General features: G+C 41.5%; 5 protein-coding genes across 8 annotated transcripts; 2 read left to right on the top strand and 3 right to left on the bottom strand.

Moving 5' to 3' along the window:
- Positions 1 to 472: 472 nt before the first annotated feature.
- golga5 (golgin A5) lies at positions 473 to 5,598 on the bottom strand. Its single transcript, XM_051396037.1, has 13 exons — positions 5,416 to 5,598; positions 4,131 to 4,802; positions 3,661 to 3,861; positions 3,352 to 3,571; positions 3,137 to 3,260; positions 2,837 to 3,040; positions 2,525 to 2,695; positions 2,142 to 2,270; positions 1,923 to 2,021; positions 1,562 to 1,781; positions 1,083 to 1,182; positions 916 to 979; positions 473 to 828 (listed from the first exon to the last, which is right to left on the bottom strand). The coding sequence occupies exons 2-13, from the start codon at positions 4,792 to 4,794 to the stop codon at positions 748 to 750; spliced, it is 2,277 nt and encodes a 758-aa protein (XP_051251997.1). The 5' UTR covers positions 4,795 to 4,802; positions 5,416 to 5,598; the 3' UTR covers positions 473 to 747.
- Positions 5,599 to 6,282: 684 nt separating this feature from the next.
- Positions 6,283 to 15,126, bottom strand: rtf1 (RTF1 homolog, Paf1/RNA polymerase II complex component). The gene is made up of 18 exons (XM_051396038.1): positions 14,950 to 15,126; positions 12,940 to 13,050; positions 12,635 to 12,785; positions 11,438 to 11,639; positions 11,133 to 11,250; positions 10,861 to 10,972; positions 10,637 to 10,775; positions 10,370 to 10,547; positions 10,150 to 10,232; positions 9,940 to 10,027; positions 9,710 to 9,817; positions 9,541 to 9,618; positions 9,165 to 9,286; positions 8,823 to 8,880; positions 8,171 to 8,248; positions 7,963 to 8,064; positions 7,479 to 7,593; positions 6,283 to 7,371 (listed from the first exon to the last, which is right to left on the bottom strand). Exons 1-18 carry the CDS (start codon positions 15,031 to 15,033, stop codon positions 7,265 to 7,267), a joined length of 2,034 nt encoding a protein of 677 aa, XP_051251998.1. The 5' UTR covers positions 15,034 to 15,126; the 3' UTR covers positions 6,283 to 7,264.
- Positions 15,127 to 15,400: 274 nt separating this feature from the next.
- On the top strand, positions 15,401 to 18,541 carry ndufaf1 (NADH:ubiquinone oxidoreductase complex assembly factor 1). Of its 3 annotated transcripts, none has more exons than XM_051396059.1 (5): positions 15,401 to 15,711; positions 16,379 to 16,915; positions 17,599 to 17,784; positions 17,888 to 17,962; positions 18,103 to 18,541. In XM_051396059.1, the coding sequence occupies exons 2-5, from the start codon at positions 16,403 to 16,405 to the stop codon at positions 18,241 to 18,243; spliced, it is 915 nt and encodes a 304-aa protein (XP_051252019.1). In that variant the 5' UTR covers positions 15,401 to 15,711; positions 16,379 to 16,402; the 3' UTR covers positions 18,244 to 18,541. The 3 variants fall into 3 exon arrangements, with proteins under 3 accessions (XP_051252019.1, XP_051252018.1, XP_051252020.1); XM_051396058.1 differs by having other exon boundaries at positions 16,376 to 16,915; XM_051396060.1 differs by having other exon boundaries at positions 16,299 to 16,915.
- A 95-nt stretch (positions 18,542 to 18,636) lies between these two features.
- nusap1 (nucleolar and spindle associated protein 1) lies at positions 18,637 to 22,097 on the bottom strand. 2 transcript variants are annotated; one of them, XM_051396045.1, is made up of 12 exons: positions 21,902 to 22,097; positions 21,695 to 21,763; positions 21,304 to 21,501; positions 21,042 to 21,201; positions 20,842 to 20,934; positions 20,616 to 20,728; positions 20,463 to 20,513; positions 20,196 to 20,374; positions 19,568 to 19,731; positions 19,358 to 19,474; positions 19,159 to 19,264; positions 18,637 to 19,051 (listed from the first exon to the last, which is right to left on the bottom strand). In XM_051396045.1, exons 1-12 carry the CDS (start codon positions 21,974 to 21,976, stop codon positions 18,964 to 18,966), a joined length of 1,413 nt encoding a protein of 470 aa, XP_051252005.1. In that variant the 5' UTR covers positions 21,977 to 22,097; the 3' UTR covers positions 18,637 to 18,963. The 2 variants fall into 2 exon arrangements, with proteins under 2 accessions (XP_051252005.1, XP_051252004.1); XM_051396044.1 differs by having other exon boundaries at positions 20,842 to 20,949; positions 21,902 to 22,096.
- On the top strand, positions 21,501 to 24,893 carry oip5 (opa interacting protein 5). The gene is made up of 6 exons (XM_051396074.1): positions 21,501 to 21,678; positions 22,319 to 22,682; positions 23,210 to 23,276; positions 23,791 to 23,913; positions 24,090 to 24,171; positions 24,627 to 24,893. Exons 2-6 carry the CDS (start codon positions 22,511 to 22,513, stop codon positions 24,717 to 24,719), a joined length of 537 nt encoding a protein of 178 aa, XP_051252034.1. The 5' UTR covers positions 21,501 to 21,678; positions 22,319 to 22,510; the 3' UTR covers positions 24,720 to 24,893.
- Positions 24,894 to 25,673: the final 780 nt, after the last annotated feature.

Genomic DNA, 25,673 nt, shown 5'->3' with positions numbered 1-25,673 from the left:
AAGCATTAATCTCTTATATACAACTGACATGCACCACATTAGTATTACTATAGATGACTGGCTGTGAATCAGTTGGGAAGAAATTAATTGGGATATTAATAGTGGAATTATATCATAAATACTTGTATTAATGTTTTTAAATATGTAAGTGTTAGCAGTGGCATTACTAGTTCTCATAATCATGATTAAGGATTGCATGATTCTTAGGTTCTAAAATATGAATTATTATGATTTTCTAGACACAAAGAGTACCCACAATGTAATAATAATAATCCAATAAACTGACTTCCATGTGCAAAACCAGTGAAGTTCCCATTCATGGTGTTTTGTGGCTCAGATGATCTATTAGAAAAGAGCCAGGCTTTGTTGTTTCTTCTAACTTGTTTATTAAAAGATTCTTTTTTTTTTTTACATAGTGTTATATATAATCAGAGAACAGAGGTCTGAAAGCACATGATGAGAAGAACAGATGTGAGATCATGTTTGATTTAATGTCCTTTTCAGTAGACCACCAATACAATATATCACTCTGTAATTATTTTAAAACTCAATGCAGTTGTCAGCTATCAATCTTCAGTTGGAAAAAATAAAGAATAAATCAGAGGAAATGTCTTTAATTTATAGCATTTCTGTGCAAAACAGGGAGAGTCAGGACCCAGAGCCCATATTCTAGCAGCATGGACCATCCTTACATTGAAGGCCGTTGAACAAACATCTTTTAACAACCAACTTTAAAATTCAATCCTTCTATCTTCCATCAGGATGACCGTGGTGCATTTCTGGTGTGTAAGTCAGGAGAACAATCATGACCCACAGGTGCAGCACCGCCTGTAAAAAGAAGTTGAAATGTTGTTTCAATTTCTTTGATTATAAAAATGGAAAAAAAATATCGCATCACATTTTTCAAACACTCACCATGTACAGGATAACAAAAACTCTGGCCATAGGGTAGCGCCTCAAGAAGATACCCAGTCTGATGCTGAAATTACAAAATGTTCCATTTGTCACAGGGGATCATATTGCAAACAGAAACAACAGAAACAGTAGAATTATTACAGTGCAGTAATAGTGAGGACCCTTACCTGAAACGGTCAATGGTGCTGGCGGCCTTACGTACTTTGCCATACACTCCTGGACTGTCCTGATCACTGAAAAGGATTGGTGTGTTTCTTTGTCGTGCCCCTGAAAATACAACAAACAGAAAAAGACACCATGAGTAAAGAGGTTTCAAATAAAACACAGAATGACAAAACAAAAGCACAGTTTAAGTGTATGTGTTGGTATATTCCATTGTTTTGGCATCTATATTAAGCAGACTGGGAGATAAAGATGACTGTGGTCCATAAAAACTTCTGTAAAGGATTGATTTATCAAATGCTTTCTAACTAACTAATCTATCCTGTTTGCTGTGGCCTCATAAAAGTATTAAAAAAGGAAATATCAAGTTATATAATGGCAGCACTGTTATTTTCACCGTTTGATGAAACTATCCTGTAAATCCATATCACAGTCCCTTAAAAATGACAAAACATCTTGACCCTCATCTAAAAACCTCTCCTACCTGGTCCCTCTAGACCACTCATGTTGATTGCTGGCCCTCCACTCTGTCCTCCCTGAGCGTTCTTCAGCTGCTGTTCCAGACGCTCCAGCTGAAAGACCAGGGAGCTTTTTTCTGTGCCCAGAGCCTCCAGCATCGTCTGCTTCTGGATCAACGTCTCTGTCAGCTGGTGGAGGCGATTCTCCAGCTCTGTTTGGCTGTTGCTGAGAGTCTTGTTGGTCAACTGGAAGAATACATTGGTAAATTCAGAACTTATATTTCCCATATACTCTGCTTCTTTTTGACACAAAGCAGATGAGGACAGCCCTGACCCAGGAAGGGGGCTCTGCATTTAGATGCACTGTATAATTATATAGTGACTGACCTGGTTCCTGAGTTTTTGAATTTCATCTTCTCTGTCTTTGATTCTGCTCTGCAGAGTGGTTTTGGATCGATGTTGCTCTTCCTCTAGGTACTGCAGCTCCTATGATTTAAGAAAAATACAAAAACAGAGTTAAATCATACATATACAAATTATTAATGTAGTTTCAGGAAAAATATATTTGTGACAGTTTCTATAGCTGCCATATTAATAAATCCTCACCTGTTTGTAGCGCTCAACCTCAGCCTCCATCTCCTGCTTAGCTCTGTTCAGTAAGGCCTGTTGCTCCTCCAGCTGTATCTGCTGCTCCCGCCACGTCTCTGCTTCTGTCATGGCCGAATTCTCCAAATCCTGAAATAGAAAAACATATCTCATTTGCACAGCTGAATCAATATATCCGCTGCAGATGTTGCAGCCATATACAAGCAATGAACTCAAAAAGAAAACAGAAACATTTGTTTTTTCAGGACGTACACAGCGCCTCACATCATACACACTGACACAGTAACAGACTTCCCAGTGCAGAAATCGACCAAGATTTTTCACACAGGGATCAATACAGTATCCGATTACTTTCTGCCACACACTCATTTACAGCATCTCACCTGTATTTCTGTCCGAAGCGTTTGCACTTGCCCCTGTAGTTTTTGGATGTCTTCCCTCTGCATTTCCTTCTCGTGACGCAGATCCTCCAGCTCCAGAACCATGGCCCCGCTGCCATCTAGAGTGTCCAGACCAGATCCCTCCTTCAGACTGCTGATCAACTTCTCTTTGGACTAGTAGACAATTTATAATGTGATCAAAAACTAGTTAGGCTAATTAAAAGAAATGTAAAAACAGCTATGGTTTGAAAACATTGATTGCGTAACAGTTTAATAAATGCTGATGCTATGAATGAAAAAAGCAGCAAGTCTTACTTGTAGGATGCGTGACGCTTTGTGCTTGTAATCTTGTAACTCCTGTTTGGCAGCCTCAGCTGCAGCTTTGGCACTTTTCAATTGCTGCTGGAGATCGTCGACCTTGACCTTCTCCTCTCCACCTCGCCGCTCTGCTGCAGTCACTGTCCCTGCGAGGGTCTGCCTCTCAGCCTCCAATTTGGACAGGCGGCCAGCATACTCACTCTGCACAAGAAAAGAGAATTAAGAAGTCTAATAATTTCCATGCATTTAACCTAGACTTAACTGACACATATTAAGAAAGATCAGCATCATGTGCACCTGCATCTGCCTGTAGCTGTCCTGTTCCCTCCTGAGAGCCGTTTCAGCCTCTCGCAGCCTCTCCTGTATCGTTTCTAGAGCTTGGGAGTGCATGCTGCTCCCTTCTGTGTGGTCTTGCATGATTCTAAAAATCCAACAAGGAAAAATAATATCTAAGCCCACTGATAAAAAGCAGAATCTCATCTCTACTTCTGAAGGTGGTCACAAGATTGTACCTTGACTTCTCCTTTTGTGCCTCATCTAATGCGGCACTGCGGGACTTCAGCAGCTGATCAGCTTCATCGAGTCTGATTTTTAAGACTGCTAGTTGACCGTCTTTGGCAGAGAGGGCTTCTGTCAGGTCATCAACCTGTGAGCGAAGTTCCCGTAACATCCGGTCAGTCTGAGACTGCTCCGAGTTCCATCTGTCTGCACGTAGACGCGTCTGGTTCAATTCTACATGAGTAGAAAACCACTTAATCAATACAGAGGGAGGGGTGCAGATATGTGGGTCATGATTGTTCCCATCTTGTCTCATCTCTTACCATCTTGTAAGTCTTTTGCTCTCTGGATGACTGAAGCCATCTCCTGGTTGAGGGAGGCCACCTCACTGCGCAGCAGCTGATTCTCCAGACGCAGACTGGACATGATCTGGCTCTGTGGCTCCTCTGTGGGAGGAGGAGGAGGCTCCTGCCTGCTGGACTCCTGAGGGACAGCCAAGCCTGAGTCTGAACTGTCAGGTGTGTCTGTGGTGACCAGGTGAGGGTGACGAGAGAACACACATTTTATCATTCAGATATAAATGTCAGAAAATAATACAATTTATGTAAATAAGGCAAGAAAAAACGTCTGCCTTTGGGGCTCATCTACTGGTGGACAATAATAAACAGTAGTAATAACACAATAATATCAAACTTTTGTGGCAATGTAAACCAATTATTGAGATTATCAACCCTTTTTCCAACACTGACTGAAAATGACAATAAAATAAAATGTTTGGTCTTATTAATCCTACCTTGGCTTTGTTCTTTAGCTGAGCTCTCCTCTGACGTTTTAATGCTGTGAGCAGACAGTGAGCTCATGCTTGAGGCTCTGGATACACCCCGGGTTGAAGGGGGCGTCGACGGGGCTGAGGGGATTGTATGGGGAGTGGTGGAAGGAGGAGGTTCTGGGGTTTGGGCCTCAGTAACTGGAACTGACACTTTCATATGTTCTCTTCTTGAATCCCTCCTGTTGCTGACTGGAGGGTCTGAGCTGTTCAGAAAGTCAAAGAGCATGTCATCGTCCACATCCTGCTCGCTCTTTTTGCGCCTCACAAAGCCAGACGAGGTCTTGGCAGCGCTGGGGGCACTGCCGCCAGAGCCAGAGGGGATACTGGCCACGTTGGCAGTACCAGCCAGCAGGGTTGCACTGGATCTCTTTATGTTGCCAGCTGCTGCAGAGATGAAGCTCTGTGCCTCATCGGGGGGATGGAGGGAGGATGCATAGGCATGATGTGTCACAGCTGCATCAGTCTTGTACCCTGCAGTGTTGTATTCAGGTTTGACGGTTGATTCTTCTTCATAGGACGAAAAGGAGGATGTTCTTGTCTGGTTTTTGGTCAGTGCAGTGGCAGCTCCCTGGTCCACTTTATTCAGGAAGTCTTCCGCTTTCCCGGCCAAGTCAGTAAACCAAGACATTTTGTATCCTAACGGCAGAAATACAACAGCACATTACCACCACTGAGGGGCCCTCGAGCAAGAGATCTGAATGTGGTTGTACGGGGGGGAGGTTATTGTGTAATTGTAATCAGTGAAACTACCCTGAATAAATAACGGTTACAATCAATATCTCAAAAACAAGCTGCACACTACTTCCACACTCCTATTAAAAGGTATATCCATATTTTTGTTTGTTTTCTGTGACTCCAAAAAAAAAAAAAAAAAAAAAACAAGACTTTAATTACCAATTACATGGGTTAAACATTTAACATTTAACAATTCAGAATGGCTGCAGCCTTGAACATTATAGTAAACAATGCATTAATACACCTTCTTCGTCCACGCCTCAAACACAAACATACAGAGCAGGTAGGGAACATGTCAACTCACCTGACTGGAGCTGGAAACAATCATTTGCATTGTAAATGTGGTTATTATAACGACATCGCATTGTGTTTTTATTCTGGTACAAACACACGGACGAACAAGCAGCTGGACTTTACGTTATCACCAAACTACAGTAAACACAGTCGGTTCATGATTAAGCTCCATCAGTGCTACAGCTAACAGGCTAGCACTGAAAGAAAGCCTCTCACTCACCGTTTGACACGACGTCCAAATGTCCAAATGTCTACCGGTCACCTGGCTACCGGCGGGGTTTAACCGGTGAGCGAGAAAGAGAAGTACCGTCGGTGTAAACACGGTCAAATGTCATTATCTGTCAAAGAGGATATTGGTGATCTTCTCAATACGTGGACCAGGAAGCGCTACGAGCGAGGACCCCACAACAGAGCGACTGCAGAAAGGCCTGATGAAAAATGGACCAATGAGGTTTCCAGTGAACAGCAGACACCTATTTTCTGTGTGTGTACACTCTTTGAAACAGCAGGCAAAGCTCATTTAATATTTACTTAATTTTTGTTTTTTCACAACATGTGGATTCCTTAAAAATATGTAAATGGTTTTTTTTTTTTTACCTTTTAGAAAAACTATTTTGTTTTAAAAGGCCCATCACGGTTTACCTACTTCTAAGGCCAAAAAACAAACTAAATAAAAGTATTTAAAAGGGAATAAGGATAAAGTGATTCCCTTCAAAAAAGTTTAAACTACGTTGTTTTCAGTGGAACATTTTGGAAATTTCAAAATAAAACACAATGCCAAGAGCACTTTCTTTTTCTTCACTGATAATTTAAGTCTCCACACATTGAATATCTGATGCTTGTGAAAACATTTGTAGTGTAATAAAAGATGCTATGTTCACTGTTGAAAAATTGTTACATTTAACAAAAAACATCCTAAATATAAACAGAAAAATACACAAAAGGTACTGAGACCTTTATTTCAGCCTGCTCAGTTAACTCCTATGCTTCCATCTTAAAAAGTAAATATCACAACGTCAGCAGGTGACTTGTGTTGCCGTAGTCTCGCCTTTAGATTATATTAAAAAAAAAGAAACTGACACAGATGTTATGAAACAGTGCCTCTTTATTTTTTCCGCACTCACTCCAAAATGCATATTTACATGGCATGCCACATCAATACAAGAACTGACTATGGACACAATCGATAACACATAGAATCTGCTCTGAAAGTTAAGGGCAGGGGAGTTATCCCATGAACAACCAACCAAGAGATAACAGAAACGAAGCAAACACTTTTATAACCAGGCCATCCATAGAAAATGGTTCCTCTTAAATTGGGATGTTTCAAAGACTTAAAAAGTGATAAATGTCCAGTTGACGTGTGCTGAACTTTTCACATTTGTCACCGAGGGCCGGCGTCAAGGTCAAGTCAGAGACAGTGATCATCTACACTCTGCAAAAAAAACCACAAGGCTGTTAAAATTCAGGATGGACCGCAAGGGCAGATGATCACACATTTAGGAGGGGGTGGGGGAATTTACAACAGTAATTCATGTGAGGACAAGCTGGCTCCGTTAGATATCCAGTCCAGTAATATCAAGATGCCTCAACAATTTAAGTCTTCTAAGATAGTGTCCTCGTTCAAGATAATTATCCACAAGCGCCGTGTCCTTTCAGAAAAACAAAAAAAAAAAGGAGCGGACTCCAGAAGATCCACAAGAGGGGGGGGCGGGGAAGAAGTTAAATACATAAAAAAAACACAACTCAGTATAAGAGTTTGTGTGTGATTATGCAAAAATAACAAGACAACAAATATCTGGACAAGTTTCTTCTGAAAGAGATCCTTTGAGAAAAATGTTGTCTTCACTCAATCAGTATTTCCTCTGTGTTCGGATAAACAGTCTGTTGTTTCAACATTCAAACACACCTCTGGGAGTCATTCTCTCACACAGACACACACACACACAGTCTCTCTCTCTAGCACTCACACACACACTCTCTCTCTCCCTCTCTCTCTCTCTCTCTCTCGCTCTCGCACAGCCAATTACACATGCATTGTGGATTCTGGATGAGGGGGACTGGCTGCATCAGATCAGTCCCCGTCTCTTCTTGTAGTCTTCCAGGTTGAGGGACCTGCGGGGGGCGCCGTCCTTCACGGGCAGCGCATTGGAGCTCACGGACAGAGACTTTGCCTCTGTAGAGACAGCAGAGCAATAAAGTTAACATTAACAACCACCTTTGTACTACAGCCAAGCGCCCAGGCTGAGCAAGTAAAATAACGCATTGGACAAATCACCTCACCTGCATTGGGGACCTGGAGGTCAATCTTTACGTCAAAATCATGGACTTTAAACAAGTCCTCTGAGAGGTCAGTGGTTGTCTTGGGGACATCTTTGTCTTTTGGGTTTGCTTGACCCTATAACATAAACAAAGGAGAAATTAAATTAAATTAACAAATATTCTGCAGAAGTAGAAAGTTGTTTTCTGCATGGTAGTCACACATTCCCTTTATGTTATATAAAATTAGAAATAAAGAGTTTTCTCTAATAAAAATCAAGCAGACAAACTTGTTGCGATGACTCCAAAGAGGACAAAAATACAAAAAACTTGTACCAGCTGGAGCAACAGCCTGCAGTTTCATGTTAGCAAGATATATTGCTTGCAATGGGATTACAACCAGGATTACAACCAGGATTCTGGCAAAGGCAAACATTTCAGCAATCACTCTCCAAACATCTTTTATATGATCACACTGGGAGTGTCTTTAAGTGTTTCCTCTACTTACCAATTTGTTCTTATCTCCGCCAGAAGGATCTGATGCTGACCCAGAGCCGTACTTCTGGTTCAGGTGAGCAAGAATAGCTGCGTGGACTGACGGGTCTCTGGCCTGCAGAACCATAATGAACAGGGTGACAAAATCAGATTCAGCAGTGTTTATTACATAGATGGCACATAAAAGAAAATGTCAGAAGAAATAAATATAGAAATCTTACATTAGACACCATGGTGGGTTTGCACTGTCTTCGTGTGAAAGGGTCCATTTGTTGGTTTTTGGCATTTTGTCCTTCAGCCTGTGAGGAAATAAATAAGCAAATACATTGGCATATTTTAACAGCAGTCAAATCAATAGGCCAAATATTTTTTTCCTATACATGAGGTGGATTAAAACCACACAGTTTATCATTGATACAGGAACATTCAGGGGCTTATGTTACTGTGAGACACAGAACTCATACACTGCTGTGAGTGCCCTTAAGTGAACCACAGCATCACTGAACACTGTCACACTGGAGTGCTGCCACATTAGGAAAACATCTGAAGTGAGGCAGCATTTCCAGATGTTGCTGGGTAGTAAAATATACCATTTGCAAACATCTTAACAGTTTTGTTTGTATGCTTGTATCACACCCCTTCAGTGTGCGACATGGATGTTTTCAGGAAATACATTTTTAAGCATTTACATGATCACATCTCACATTTCATTTCAATTATAGAAGCACCAATATGGACAATCATCAACTTTTTAGTTACAAATGATTAAATCTTACACATTTTTCATGATCCCTGCCTTTATATTAAAATCATTACAGTGAAACAAGCATACTGTATGTATGGTGGAGGTGTTTCAGGAGGTTAGACACTTACCACAAGAGCTTTCTCAGATTCAACAATGTTCCAGCTTCTGTTCCTCTGATTAATGTAGCTGAGTGATAAAGAAACAAAATTAAGAGTCAAAGAGAATTCTGTCTTAAAATACTATCACCTAAGACACAAAGAATCATCATATTAACGACTGTGTTAAAAATATGATATGAACCAATGCTCAGGTATATTTCCATCATGTTCACTTGAGGATGAAATGCACCACTGCTGATACCCAGCTGAAACAAACTGTCCTGACCCTTAAACCATGTACAAAGCAAGGAGCTCTACTCCCGTTGTATTTAAAGAAAGATTTAAACCCGTTTACAACTGAAGCGTGTGTACCTGATGGCAGATATGTTCTTGGTCCTCTGTCTGTCAAGCGCTTCTGCCCTTTCCTCAAGCTCGTTCAGCTCATCCTGGATCACTTTCACCTTGTCACCGTCTCCACTCTCTTCTGCCATGGCCTTCAGTCAAAACAAATAACAGTGAGTAAGGAGGAGTCACAAACTCAAGATAGATTCGAGGTTATCACACATTCTCGGACAAATCTATGATGACAGTTGCTGTCAGTGTGTATGTTCATCTTTGGTTGGGGATACTTGTTCATAATGTATGTGGATGTACTGTTTAGGCTTGACATTTAACATTTAAAAGGCTGCAAAGATCATTAGGATTCCTATAATGTTTCACATGGTACGAAAACAGTAGTTTCCTTTACCTTATCTTTGAGTAACTGTGTTTTCTTCATGGCATAATTAGGTGGTGCTTTTCGGAATCGGTCCTTCTCTTTAACGATCTGCAGCATGAGGAGAAAAAGAAATGTTTAGTTCCACTGCAGAATGTATGAGGCTGGAGAAATTAATTACTATCTAGAGAAACAGACTTACATCCTCTATGTCTTTGTCATTGAACTTGTAGTTCAGAGCTTCTTTGATGGACTGTTCCTTTTTGGTGATTTCATCAAGAGTCGGTACCTGCATTCCAGCAACTATCATCTGAAAAGAACAAAAAAAAATGATGCAAAAGACTTTACTCCTATGACGGCTCTTTGTGTGTTTTTCGAAGACATTCAAGTTTTCTACTGTAACTTATGTTGCAGATGACATATTAGACTTACCGCCTCTTTCCACTTCATGAACTCGTTTTCTGTGAACTCCTGATTTGATACAAACTCAAGCCTGAACACCCGTGTGTCACCACCATGCCTGAGGAAGACATGCAATCAAAAAGGTCACATTTTTGGCGAGCAGCAATGGAAGAGAAGATCTGCACTGACTCTTGATTACCTACTTTAATATGCATAAAGCATCTGTATACGTATATGTACCTTAATTGTAATCCCTTGTTTGTTCGCGTTGTTCCAAGCTGGTAAACCTTCGCTGTCTCGACCACATCCACAATTTCAGCAACCTTTCAAAAACAAGGGAGGACATGAAATCACCAATCTGCTTGTATTTAACTCTATATATTATAAAGAGTCCTAGATCATCACTATCACCATCATACAAGAGCGCATAGCTCCAATATTGAACACTGTGCACACTTACCCTGTAAACTGGTTTACTGCTGCTGTTCCCAATCCCTATCCTCACAAAGCAGCCAGTCACTGTCTTAGCAAAGAAGGGCATGTGGCACCAGCGCTCCAGCTTGTGTCTGGACAGACGGACCCTGTTGAGCTCATCTGGTAGTGAAACAGGCTGAGACTTCGGTGGAGTTTCTTCCTTTCTGTTGGCAGAACACAGTTGAGTTACATTACTGAAAAGGGTGGTCTTGTGATGGATGTATTGCTTGAACAGGAGCAGAATCAAACATACTCGTCATCATCGTAAGACGATGAACGTGAACTCCGGTCACTTTTGACTGATGACTTGTCGTCGTCTTCCTCCTCTTCCTCCTCATCGTCAGAGTAAACCTCACTCGTCTTCAGGGGCTGACGTTTGGCCAGAAGTTCCGCTGCTCAGCAAAGAGATCAAACGTTAGGGTTTTGTAGGTGAACTGTCACAACAATCGCGTCACAAAGGGATGAAATTACACCAACCTGTTTTGTTTTTCTTCTTCTCGCGTTCAGCTTTGAGTTCTTCCATGGCCTGGGATTTTTTGTCAAGTTTTTCGTCACGTTTGGATCGTCTCTCCTTGTTGTGTGACATGACCTAGGGAGGGGCGGTTATTACAGTTACACACAGGGGAAAGAAAAGGCTTCATGATATATTAATGTTGATTCGGTAAGAAAAGAAAAAGAAAAAGCAAGAACAATGCCATCAATATGGGGATTTACATACAATATCAATCTAATGTTTAAACTGAACTCACCACTTGCGTGTCTTGAACCTGAGATAGCTTCCTTTTTTCTTGCTCTTCCTCCTGTTTCTTTTTCTTCTCCTCTTTCTCCTTCTTCTTTGCCGTCTTCAGCTTCTTTTTAATTTCAAAACTGTCAAAACAAACATAGTCATGAATAAATAAGCGGGCACACTCAGCAATGTTAAAATGCCACACTCTGCCTTGTGCGTAAACGTTTTCGTTGAGAGACGAGGAAACGAGAACAAAACACCCAATTTATTTGAAAAGTGTTTTCTGTGTGAGTACATCCCACTGATTGTTGCATCGTCACCACTCACCGTCTCTTTAGCACCTCTCTCTTCTCAATTCTGTTGAACAACTCCTGCTCTCTCTCCTTCTCCGTCATCTGCTCCAGCCGGGCTCTGTCCTCCGCGTCTCCCATCAGGTCGTCGTCGTAGCCGTCCCTGAACACCTCATCTTCAGAGGAGTCGGAGTCAGAGCTGGAGGACGAGCTGTTGCTCTCTGAATCAGACACCTCGCCTAAAGATAAAAAGTGATTTCATTAGCACAAACATCTGGGGGAAAAAACGGTCAGTTCTCAGTGCAGAGTGCAAAACACGAGCAAGACGCTACAGGGTAAGAATGTCCAGAACCACAGTTGGCCTATCAAGACAATTTTTAATTGATCAGTATTGGCCACATTGAGCCGTACTCCTTTATTTTTCCCCATTTTGTTCTGTCTACACCAACTTTCATGTCTCTGAAAAGATTTTATGTACAACTTTTGGCAGGGAGACATACATATTAAAAAGTGGGTGAAATAAAGGAATGTTGAACTGCTATTAAAATGGAAACGAAGGCAGCCACACAGCTACTTTTGCTGGTTAAAATGCCTCAGTTTCACCAAGTGGCTATAACAGCTTTTCCCCACATGGCCAATATTATAAGGCACCAATATAAAGTAAATTGAAGGTGATTTAAATGTTATTCTCTACAGGGTTTTTTTCTCAAGAGAGTGTGATGTAATGCAGGCATTTTGTCATCATCTTGGATTGTGGTACTGAACTTTTGACCAGTTTTCCAGAACTTTCTCCCCAAAAGATTTTTCCAGGTTTTCCATAACAATGTGGATCCACTGTATCGCAGGACAATACAACACAAACAAACAACCAACAGCTTGGATGCTACACTGTGTGCCAGCTAGGATAAAAGGGATGAGTGAGTGAGTCACCTAATCCCAGCCACCTAAAATACCAGTGGACATGGCACCCTGAAGATGTGTGTAATCTACACTTCAGAATATGGTTCGACACTCTGCTTTGCACTTTATGTAAGACGCCGTTAACTTCAGGGCATGTCTGTCAGTTTGTTGTGTGAGAACAGACATCTTACATCTGTACAACTGCCACCAGAAGTTCCTGTTTTATGATACATGGTTACTGAAAGGATTGTGGTTTCTTTAAGATTACACATGAAAGAAAGAAGTAAGTGTGCTTGTGAAGTCAAAGCTCAAGCCTCAAACACTGAAGACGTACCCTCCTCTGGTGCGGAGCTCTCTGCTGAGCTGTCTCCATCTGAGCTGCCAGACGCCGTTGCTTTATTAACCTTCTTCTTTGTGGCGTTCTTCTTCTCGGACCCTTTCCCTGGCTTAACCTTCTTTTTGCCTTTGGTGCCTCCCACAGTCCACTAGACAAAGGAGTGAAAAATATTAGTTTTACTCATCAAATAGCTGGAAATGAGAGAGAAAAGTGGTCTATTCTTCTGGTGAGAATGTGTTCAAAGTGCTTGATAACTACATAAGAACATGTTTCTCTGAGAGCAAATACTAAGACTGCCATACCTCATCGTCACTATCGGACGTCTCTGAGTCTGTAGAAGCTGCAGGTTTGCTGACAGGCTCTTCCTGCTCACCCGAATCGACCCTCTTCCTCTTCGCCAAAGACAAGAGCTCCTGAAAATGAGAACAAAGTGATCAGAATCAGAAGTACTTTATTGACCCGGGGGGGAAGGGTTCAGAAAGAGCACCCAGTAAAATCACAATCACTCAAAGTGGAAAAAGTAGGAAAATGCCTCCTGAAAGTATAGCGCTGCTCATACTTGCCAATAATACAGGTCTAAATAAACCCAAACCACATGGAGGACGCGAGCGGATCTAATGTTCCAAGCCCCATTCAGAGGTGACATGTATATGGCAATGTATATATAGAGTGAAGGTGGCCACTGCTTCTGTTTAAGGACTGACTTGTCCACTTTTTAACATGCACATGGCAGGAAAACTGAGCTGAGTTGCCAAGACAAGGGTTTGAAAGCTCACTGTCTAGCTGAGTGGGCAGGAGCAAATGTGTATTGTTGTTTCACAGCGGCCAATTTTCCACAGGTAAAATAACACGTGAGCAAAGAAGCATCATGGTGGTCATCAAAACTCATTCTGATGACATTGTCTGAGCAGCAGTTTGTCTCAACTGGATTTTATGCTGAACTTATATGTGCATTAGTGGTCGACAGATATGGGTTTTTGACTGGCCGATGAGAGAGAGCGAGGCTGCCGATGTCCGATATATAATGCTGATATCAAAACAAAGAAAACTTATGTATAATTGTATTCTGTTCTGTAGGATATTCAAGAAGGAGTCATAGTACGGGGCTCCAGACCAACTTTTTCCCCACCTTCCCAAAACATCGTTCCACAGCAGCCACACAGACAACGGCCGATGCTGATTATCTCTACCGATTAATCTGTCTTCCACTAATGTGCATATACCTGAATTCCTATTCTGCTTTAAGAATGTGGAAAAGCTGAAATCCACACACCGTTCCAGTGCAGTGCAACGATCCCTGCCAATACTGATGTGACTAATTCACATTAAATAGTTTCTGTTTCATTATAAATTCAGTGTTTTGGTCCATCATCACAATGGGCATACTCGGTTATTAGTGCCACAGAAGTCCCTAGACTCATGGCCACCTTGCCTAAAAGAAATCTTCCAGACATTAACGTTTGCAGATATTAAATCAGGGAAAAGTTGGTCCTCATATTTGGATCTGTGTCAACATCTCCCTACCTAAAACTCATCAAAACATACTAAACTCTGCAAACATGATACGATTATGCACAGCTGCCTTCATCAGGGCGATCTCAAAACACAAAGTGGAAAGCACTGACCAGCTTTTCGATGATTGTGAACATGCTTGCAGAACTAACTCATGTGGTTTTTCCACCACCTGAGCCAACCACATAAATCAGTCTACTCTCTCTCTCTCAGGTAAAAGCTCAATCAATGTCACTGAGGCAACAACAACAACAACAACAACAACAACAACACCGAAATAGCGCTTCAGCTCTGCGCCCATGACGTCATTCAGGAGATAAGGTTCTTCTGGTTAAATCAACCCGACCCGGCCCACAGATCCAATGCCCCCCCTCTAACAGTGCACCGGTAGTCAGCTTACACTATAACACCAGTGGGTTGGGGGGGGGGTGTAACCTTAACGATAGCATAAGTTAGCGGGCTCATGCTACAGAAACCCGCCCCCCCCCTTCCCCTTCCTCTTCCTCTAATGTTTATTAAAAAACAAAAACAACATTTTATTCGACTTCAGGAATTGCGTGTTTACTGAGGAGGAAAAAAAAGGGGGGGGGGAGAGGGTTTGTAAATAAGAAGGGCCCCACACTCTCAGCTTGTTCGAGCGAGGCCCCAACACACACACACACACACACACACACACACACACACACACACACACACACACAGACGGAATCCGTTAGCATACGTTAGCTTCACCTCCAAAGTGTTTACAACTCAACACGAGATCCGTTTACACGACAGTTAGGGAACAAACGCGCACCTACCTGATCTAAATTATCGTCGCTAGCACTGTCTTCCGAGTCAGAGTCAATCACGACCCGACCTTTCCGTTTCTTTACATTCACCATGATTAGCTGCGCGGCTAACCTGCTAGCTACCTCTGTGTCGTCTAAATGTCTGAGGCTAGCCGCGGCTGCTACCTTAGCTAGCTGGCTCTGCAGTCAACCACACAAAGGCAGCACTGAGCATGCGCGCTCCGTTGTTTGATACCGTAGTTTTATCGCCGGGTTTTAACGTTATATCGCCTGTGGGATAAAACATAAATGAAAATAAAAAAATCGTTCTTATGCTTGTGTTGTTGGTGTGAATTATTAATGGGGTCTACATGAGAGACTTATTGGTGCGAGGACATTGGCGGTTGGCGCAGAGCAGAACTACATATTGTGAGTGAGTGCGTCAGTCCGGACGGGAATCGTCGGTGCACCAGAGCTGCGTTCAAGACCCACTGTGTTATCAACGTTTAAATCCGCTGCCCAGTGTGGTTTGACTCGCGTTTGTTTAACGTCTCTGCACGAACGTATGCTGAACGCAGCCCGGGTGTTTTCCGTTGGGTCCTCCTGCGTGCATCCGGACGTCCTTGGGTTTTGTGGCTGAGCGTTAATGTGACACACACCGGTTTATACAGCGGTTTGTTTTAATAGCGGGGTTTTAACAGAGGTCAGTCGGTGGTCCGGTCGAACTAGAACAAGAACCGAAGTCGGTGAAATATCCATCCGCCTCCCTTGTTTTGGTACAACATGGTCAGAGTGAGTAGAAACAGATTATGCTGACTATCTATTTAAAGTCTTAAACGTGACTGTAGTTAACTGCTGCTGTCTTTATTGTTATCTTATTACTGTTTAATTCATTTAGTCAAAAAATTATAAATTTACCTGGTTCAAAAACAGCTTAATTCTTCTTAATTAGTTACTAGTAGTTAGATAAGCAAGCAACTCTTTCCTCTATGTGTTAGGTGAGCCATTGATTAATCAGTGATCAGATTCTCAGCACACAGAAACATCAATTCTTTTATTTATCACCAAGTGGGGGAAACTGGTGTGTACAGTAAAAGCAATGAGACATAAATCAGACACCCAGTAGATGCATCAAAGTGTAGCTAAAGAGCCCACCGAGCCAATAAATCAAAAAAAGTGAAGCAAAAAAAAACCCACATTTGAACAGTTATTAGAAATCCAATCATAAGGGATGCACCTGTTAACACAACTAATAGAGTAATCAAACTGTAAAAAGATCAGAAAATCAAATAACAATCTAAAGAATTGACTCATTGATCACAATCTATCAAGCCACTTAAATAAGATTTTCTAGCACTTTGTCTCTTTGTACATCCAAGAAACTGAACCCTGATGGTCCATTACCACCCTGTAACTCGAGTGTAATGACACCACTTTTCCATGTGATGTATCCCAGCAGTGACTCGTCCATATCGCCACTGAAATGTCTCTGCCAACGATCACACGTCTCCCCTCAGCGAGGCTGCTGAGCTCCCTCCTCCTCCACCACCAGCACCATCTCCTCCTCCCCTCCATCGCTCCTCTCACTGTGCCCACAAGATTAATTCATGCTGAATACAGACGACCCGGCAAACCCAAAGAAAACCTATGGCAGAAGATTAACATCGACTTCTCAAAGGGTATGAAGGGGATAAAGAAGAATTTCACACTGCTGAAAAATGAGTTTTTTGACCGATGGGTTGGTCCAGAAGGTAAACCGATCCTTGAGCACATGCTGGAGCAGAACCGAGTGGTATGGGAGTTCAGAGGTCCAGAGAGCCTGGAGCACTGGACGTTGTCCTCAGATCGTGAGGTGGGAGGCCAGAGTGAAGTTTACTTGAAGCTGGGCAAAAACAGCAATACCTGTTTTCTGTACGGGACTCTGAACTGCACTCCTCCAAGAGACGGAGAAACACGCTACAGTGGCTACTGCACCATGCGCTCCAAGCAACCACTGGTTAGTGTCCTGCCTTTTTCTTCTTAAAGCTCTAATGAGGATGTAACTCTAACAGTATCCAGGCCCGCTGAGCACACTGAGGCCATGTTCTCAGTATTTTCTCAAAAAATCTGTGGATTTTAGCAACTTAGCTGATGTTTTTGTAGGCTGATATCAAAACTCAGTATATACAACCAGTAAATAAATACATGCTTCAGGTTTTTTTTGGAGACAAATGACAGAAAATGTACTTCCAACAGCTAACTTTAAGATTTTATTGTTGAAGTCTGAGCTACTACTACTCTAGCAGAAAGAGCCAGGAAATATTTCAGTATTTCTCATTAATCCTTATCATTTTAAATACTGTGAATCGTGGTGCTTGTTGTCTTTTGTATCTTACCTCGAGTGGTATTGAATTGAAGGTTAAAAACTATAAAGCAGCTACTAAATCAAACTCCTCCTAGAATGATTTCAGCCACACTGGCAGGTAACCAAAAATCAGCTCCATGTGTGTACCAACTTCATTCCTCATGCACAATACACGAGCTGAATTTACAGACGAGTTCCTCTTCCTCTTCTGTGGGTTATCGGTGTAAGTTTGTATTGGAAAGAAAAACCTGCAGGTTCTCACCTGTTCTTAAATTAGTGTTGGTGACAGTTAGATGACTTAAAGGTTAACCCCCAGACTGTTGTCTCTCTCCCAGGCTTCATTTGATAGGAAAAAGCACCACGACTGGTCCAGTTTCAACACCCTGCATTTGCGTGTGCGTGGCGATGGCCGTCCGTGGATGATCAACCTTGCAACAGAAACGTACTTCTCGCATCAGAAAGATGACATATACAGCTATTTCCTGTATACCAGGGGAGGACCCTACTGGCAAGATGTCAAGGTGAGCAAAACATATTAAAACCAGTAAGAGTTCTGCTGAACTGCTGTATGTTGACGTACCAGAAGAAAGGTCATTCTAAGACTGAAGTGCTACTCATTCACAGATCCCTTTCTCCAAGTTCTTCCTTGCATATCGTGGGAGGATACACGACACTCAGCACCCTCTCTGGGTGGACAAGGTACAGCAAAGGAAAAGTCAAACTGACATCAAATACAAAAACAAAATGAAGCCAAAACTGATCATAACTGTAGTATTCTTAACTTTTTTTTTTTTACCCCCAGTTCAGTTTATATTTTCTAAACCTTTTTGTGTTTACAGGTAAACACCATTGGATTTACGCTGGGGGATAAAGCCAACGGTCCGTTCCAGCTGGAGATCGATTTCATTGGCGTCTGCAAAGATTATGCACACACTGAGGAGTGTGCCTATGAGATGTACAAGAGGAATCCTGAAGTTTGAGAGGAACTATTACAATACTGCAGATGAACGGTTATTGAAGAATAGTTCTGTTACTGAAACTCCTACCTTCTGCCATCTTGGTGACATTTAATTTAAGATGCTGTTTATCTGGATTCTAGTACATGTACTCTGATACTTCACAGACTATCACACGTTCCCAGAAGAAATACGTTCCTGTTCGTGAAAATAAGCCAATGTGGTCAATTCAGGACAGGATCAAGTCCTGTACATGACAGGTCTTCTTCCACGAGATAATGTCCACAACCCAAATCTTAATAAAACATCATTTTCTCATGAACTAACTTTTATAGGACAGATTTCATTATCAGACTTCGATTCCACACAAATGTTAGCAATAGCAATTTAATTTAAAAATAAACGCAGACAAGTAAATCTTTTGCATCTATGTTTTTTATCAGTCTTTCCCAAAAAGTAAAAAAACATAGCAAGCATATCAAATTTTTAAGAACAAAATTAACTGTTTAAAATGCAGTAAAACAGGACATCGATTCTCTACACATCAGAATACATAAATGCATCATTCAGAGCTATGAAGTGTTTAAACTAATGCACAAGTCAAATCTAAAAAACACTGCACAATAGATAGAGTTGTTAATTTCCCAACATCAGGCTGAAAGAATGTAGAAATAAACGGGTCAGCTGCAGACGACAAAATATTTACACTGGAACGACAGGCTGTACAAACGTCTACAAACACTTTTACATCATGACAAGGCCTCTTCTTGCCCCGAGCATGCTCTCCTTCTTCTGCTTCCTGTCTTCCATTTGTTTTGCCCTCCTGTCTCCCCTAAAATAAGATACAGAGACATCCGTAAGAGACTGATGTTGGGAGAGTTCATCATTATGGGAGGCAAATCAATATCAGCCAGTGTGTGCTTTTATTTTGACACATACCTTGTCTGGACCTGGTGCTGTTTGTAATTTTTCTGATGCGAGTTTGAGACCAGCGACACGTTTCCTGCTGTGTTTTCTTTGGTCTCTCCAAACGGCTTCAGTTTACCTATAGTAAAAAGAAAAATTAACCGTCACAGATTTGTCTGTGTACTGATACTATATTTCGGTGAGGCAGAGAAATTAAAAAGCGGTTTTGTACCTGTATGAGGCTTGTAGGTGAGGGGACGAGACAGACTCGCCTTCAGATCAAAGGCTGACTTCTTCTGTGTTCCGGGGGTTGTTAAAGTACTTGTATTGCCGGTGAAAACGAATGTGCCTTTTGAAGAGAAAGAGAAACAACTAAATTGCTCACTCTATACACATCAATGAGAAATGATATAATTCCAAAGATTAAAAAGCTAAAAGTTACCTGGAGTTTTTGTGGCGGAGAAAGTCAAAGTCTTGACATTGTTGGGCTTTCCTCCATCAGCGGTGGTTTTTTGTGGGGTGCTCGAGGTCACGCAGGGCGACATGCGTGCTGGCGTCTTCACCATGGACCTCTTATATTCATTGTCATGAGTGGCTTCTGAAAACCTGCATAAGACACAATTGGTAGTTACAGCATCGCAATGAATACTGTGTACACAGGGCCTATAAGAAGTATTAAACCCCATCGGAAGTTTATCATCATCAAAGAGATCCATTAAATCAAAAATACCAATGAGGACCAATAGAAGAAGACCTTTTAATTTCAAAAGTGAAAAGGTGGCAAATACTTTGGCTGCATTCACACATACAAAAGTAGTAAGCAGACTCTTTTGCAAACATTTATTATTACTTTATAATTCAAGTCCAACTCAAACTAGATAAAACTGTAAAACAAAAAAAATCTATAAAAAAGGTCTTTGTAAGAATGTTATGCACAAGGGGAGGAAGCATGGCATGAAAACAATCTGACCATACGAGTGGCTCAGAGGTCCGAAGCTTTAGCAGCAACAGCTGGATACTGAGATTAATCACTAACCCAGCAAACATCCAAGGAAGAAAGAGCAACTCACCGAACATTGATCCTCCGGGTGGAAAGGACAGATGGTCTGAACGGAGCATCTTCCTTCCCAGCAGGTTTATTTGGAGGAGCTTTACTGGCTGAGAGCAAAGTGTGTCTGCGTTTGTCCTCAGCTGCTTTCTTATTCTCCGGGACCGGGCTGAACATGGAAGCGCGACTCTGATTTGGCTTCTGTGGAATACATACAAACAGGTCATTACTTATACTGCAGCTGTAGTGACTGAACAATCCTGGATGCTCAACAGGTGGTGATACTTACCGCTCGAGTTTTGCCATCAACTTGCTGCTGTTTGGTTTTGTCTGAAAGTTTCTTTAAAAAAAAAAAAGAAAAGGAATACAGATTAAAAACATCAAGTTCAGATATAACATTTATACTTTATGGTTTCAAATCAGATAAGAAGCTTTTGAGTACCTTCAGTTCTGTAACTGAACTTCTGTAAGTCTCCATCTGCTTGGTCTTCCGCTGGACATACGTGTCAATCGACTCCATCTTGTTAAAATGTGCCTCGTGGAGTTTCTTGAAGTCTACAAAAAAAAAAAAAAAAAGAGATAATTTAATTCCCTGCATTCATTAGTGGTTCAAAAGGAGATTGGGTGGGAGGGCGATAAAAAAACAGAAGAATGAAGAAAGATCTTACTAGGAGTCACAGGCTTCAACAGCGGCTTGCTCTTCAGTTGGAGCCCTTGGTAGCGAGGAATCTTACCCGCTTTGGCCACTTTTGGGGCTTTTTCTGGACACACAAAGTCTAAGTCAAATAAAGGATAAGTGACCAAAACGTCCTGTTAAAGTCAAGAATCTCTGAAGAACATAATACTCCATCAATTAACAGTTACTGACCTGTATCACCGTGCACAGGTGCTTCATCCTTACAGGCTGACTGCTCACTGCCAGTGGCCTGAGGATCCTCCAGAGGCTCAGTTTCACTTTTGTCAGACTCCTTGGTGGAGGACACTTTTCTCTTCTTAGCACCCCTACGTGCAGCCACTTCAGTGTCACCCTTACAGAGAACAACAGTTGTTAAAGCCTCAGATCCTCAATGCAACAAAGTAAACCCGTGCACAGGGAGAAAATGGTGTTTATCATACACGATGTGGAATACCTCTGCAGCACTTGGAGGTAACTTGGAGTCACACTCAGTCCCGGTTTTAGTATCAGAGATCTTCCTCTTGGTACCGTTTCCTTTGCCTCGGCGTGTGTTCACAAACACAGCGGGGCTGGAGACCTCGTCCTCCCAAGATGCGTCTTTATTTCCCTGAGTGCTCTCTTGTTGGACCACAGCGGCATCCGTCTCTTGTCCCTGGAAAACACCACAGCAACACACACACACACACACACACACACACACACACACACACACACACACACACACACACACACACACACACACACACAACACACACACACACACACACACACACACACACCGACATGTCACCAAACAATGGATGAGCTACAAGAATGAACGGCGTCATGGGTGAGGATGACGCTACCTGCTCTTCCTCCTTGTTGTTTTTTTCTTGTTCGTAGTGCTGCTTGATCGCTTTCAGGAGTTTATCGGCCTGTTTTCGAATAAAAAAAAAAAAAAATAAACGTTAGCTGGTTGAGTTTAATTCACCTAACATCTTTAACGTTAGCTCACAGTGACCGTTAGCCCCATCAAGCTTCCGTTCAGATTTAACTTCCAAGTCATCCATTACCTTCATGTTCGCTTTAAGCCCGAGCTCCTTAGCGAGGCTTCTCAACTCTGCATACTTCATGGAGTCCAGATCCATGTCGGCGGGTTAGTTTTATTCCGTTTTGTGAGGTGAAATCAGTATAAACACACGTTTCGGAGTCTCTCGCGCTGTGAGCGGTGGCGGTTAAAACCACTCCGATTCAAAACACAGCAGCGGGAGCCGTCTGATTGGCTCGTGTGTGTGACCGGAAGTACCTCGCAGCCAATCAGAGCGAAGACGCTTTTTAAAAAATTATTATTATTTTTTTAGCGTTCTGTAAAATAGGAGCCATTTTTAATCCATCAGTTAATATTTCTGCTTGAATTTCGATTAAAAATAATTATTTAATTGTATTTTAATTTATTTATTTAGCATTCTCTTTTTTTCGTTCTTTGTCAGTACGGCGGCACTTCGTCATTTCCTCCAGACGGTGGCAGTGTGCAACCGAGCGAGCCAACGCTACAGCGCGCAGAGCCACCAACAGAAGAAGAGACGTCCTGCTTTCTGATCCCGAGTTCAAATTCACAAGCGGGTCTGAACAACTGGCTATCCGTAAAAAAAAAAAAAAATAATAAAAAACCTACCACAAACATGGAATTTGACGGAAGCCTGTTAATCCAGTGCACCGCGGACTCGAAGCTGGTCTCTGAGGTGGAGCACCAACAGCTGATGACCCTCCACTGTCAGCAGTGTAACGCTGTGTTGGGAGACTCTCTCGGCGTCTGTGGGGAGGTGAAATGTATGGACTCTATCATGTGCATAAGTAAGTTCACTTCACCTCTCAGCGATTGCTTCAGACTCTGAAAACAAGTTGTTGTTGTTGTGTGTGTTTGTGTTGGGAGATTACCTGTTGTGTGTGTGTGTGTGTGTGTGTGGTGTGTGCAGTGGTCTAGTTGAGGTGGGCGGGTTGATTCTTATGGTGGAGGAGCAAATCAACATCCTTTCATGAGAAGAAGGGAAACAAAGAAAGATAGAAGAGAGATTTCTTTTCCCATCTGAAGATATATTTATATATTTTCACTGTCATGGAGGTATCAGATGACCTAGTTGTATGTGTCCCTTTTATTTTGTTAAATTATTTAGTGTTTGTGAACTGTGGAGGGTTTTATGATCTTGTTTTATTATTGCATGTGAAACCTGTTGCAGTCTTCCAACTTCAGCCATTTTGTGTTGTAAATTTGTATTATTTGTTTGTAATGTGTGTTTTGCAGGGCTCCCTTCATCGGTTATAACCACATGCTTAATCCCTGTATGATATTAATCAACACTTTACTGCCTGTCTCCCTCCAGGAGTAACTAATGATGTGGTCGTCAGTGATGCAGCGGAGTCAAGACACAAAGGGGAAATGGCAAATTGGTCAGTGAAAAAGTATTTTGGCTTTTGGACAGCTGTAAATATGCCTTAGTATTTATTCTATTATAACATTTTATGCTTGTAGAGGCAAAAAAAAACACAGCTACAGTAGACAACTTCACAGAACTTTATCATGTGGTTAAAGCTGAATATATGTAAAGTGACTTTCTACGTCTTTAATTTAAGTAAATGAACAAGTTCATATTAGGAGCTTTGTTGCCTTCAACCCTCAGGTGAAACACACGTATATAAAACATACATACAATAAAGTAATGCATATAATGTAACATGTAAACATCTCTTACCATAATGCAATGTCAGGTTTAGATCTAAATTGTGGGATGGCAACATGGGTGTAAACATAAGACACACATAAAACCTCTATCCTCCACTGCCACCTACAGGTTACTGACTGTGATTAATAAATGTGTTCCTCTCAGTCAACCTGTTTACTGCCACGTCTGAAAGCTTTGTTTGTTTGTGTTGTTTTGTTTTCACTGCTTCTGTTTCCTCTCAGCATCTACAGTTCTCTAAAGTGTCGCGGCTGCTGCTCTGCTGTGGGTCGAGTCATTCACTCAGCCCCGTCTCGTTTGGCCACGGTTCGCTCCATATTTCTCCTCTACAAAGCAAACATCAGTTGGTAAGCTCCGCTGCCACTTGCGAGCACACAAAGCATATTGACTTCTTGTGTACAGGTTTACGGCCATCTGGAGAGGATAAAATAAACAAGTGTTTGTATGAATTGCTTTTTTTCAAAGGCTACATCACTAGATCCTTCAAAAGTCCTGTTTTCTGTTTTTCTGTTTTTCTCTGCAGTTACATCCTCAACAGCAGCTCAATGGTGAAAGCATCCACACTTACATTTGATCTGAAGGCCTTAAAAGAAAGCATTAATGAGGTGAGACAATGAAATCTAATACTGTGTTTATTCTTATGATGAGAAATAATATCTGTATGTACAGCTGCAGTGTCTCATTCTTATACTCTCATAATAATCTCATAATCTGAGTACTGTTTCTACTGTAGTGACATATGAGAGGCACTTACTTCATCTATGATCTGGCAATTTAACTTTTATATAACATGTCCTTAATTGAATCCCCCTGAGGAGTATGAACAGTCAAAAAAAAATTAAGTTTGCCAGAGTAACATCTCCGACTATAACCCATCCAACCTCAGCTGTACTAAAGATTGAGTCCAAAACAGCATTCCAGTAAATCCAGTTCCCTTTGAATTTGTACTTGTAGATGTTTTCCTACACGCTCAAAAGTTCAAGTGTGACAAAGGACTATTGTGAAAAGAAAACGCAGGCAGGAATGGAAAAAAAAACAACCAAATCTCTTTTCACTGCAGGTGAGACAGCAGTTTGAAGCGCAGTTGGATCAGATGTCACACATTAAGAGCAGACTGGCCAACAGGAGTCTTACCAGTGAATTTGACAAGTAGAGTTCACAACCAATCTACACGGTGCCTAGTCCTGGGATTAGGGACCATGTGTTCTCATTTGTTCTTCAATCTGCTCTCCAATCCCTTATTCAGACTAATTTGTGTTGTAAGCTGTTGTTTTTTTCCCCCCACATGTTTTGTGTTTCCATTAAAGGTTTTTTGGTGATGCAGGCATTGCTGTCTTTGTTTTATTTATTAGTTTTCATCAGTCTCTGCAGATGTATTGTCCATATTGTAGTATTTAAACTGAAAGTCTGCATCAATATTACATTTGAACAGTTGAAACTGATTTCTGGCCAATATTGTGATCATTATTTATCTGATTCTCTACGGTTAAACCTCCTTCAATCCATTTTCCAACCTTGCCAGACTTAAATAATGCTGTTAATGTTTATATTTTTGGCCATACAAGCATTGTGGTTCTGGGGTTGGAAACATATTCGGTCCAGAGTGAAATATCTCTACAACTGTTAGATGAATTAACGTAACCTCTCAGACAGATAATTATGGTCCCCATTCTTTGGTGACTTTATCCAGCGCCACCAAAAGTTAGTTAGTTAGTCTTAGTTACATGCCAAAACAGTTAGCTGTTAGCCCACTAGCCACCACTGTTGCTTATCTCACTATTTATTTGGTTGCCGGGCAACCTCACTGTGTAAAGTCACTGCACCTGGCTGTTCATCAAGAAATACATGCGTGCTCCGCCATTAACGAACAAGGTGAGTGAAGTTACCCAGTGAAATGTTTTTATCTACTGTAGAAATAAACTAGACACTGAATACTGTCTGTAGTTTATCTGTTTAGAGACACATGTACATTAAAATATTTTGGACGGATTTGATGAAAAAGACATAAAACTGTAGACGTTTTTGCTGTTTTTATTATTATTTCTATACTAACTGAAATGTATATGCCAGCATTAGAACCTGGAAACTAGGGATGCACGATATTTAT

Source organism: Dicentrarchus labrax, unplaced genomic scaffold (genome assembly GCF_905237075.1).
Source record: "Dicentrarchus labrax unplaced genomic scaffold, dlabrax2021, whole genome shotgun sequence".
Lineage (NCBI taxonomy): Eukaryota > Metazoa > Chordata > Actinopteri > Moronidae > Dicentrarchus > Dicentrarchus labrax.
The sequence above is the reverse complement of the archived record's forward strand: the minus strand, read 5'-3'. Positions and strand labels throughout refer to the sequence as shown.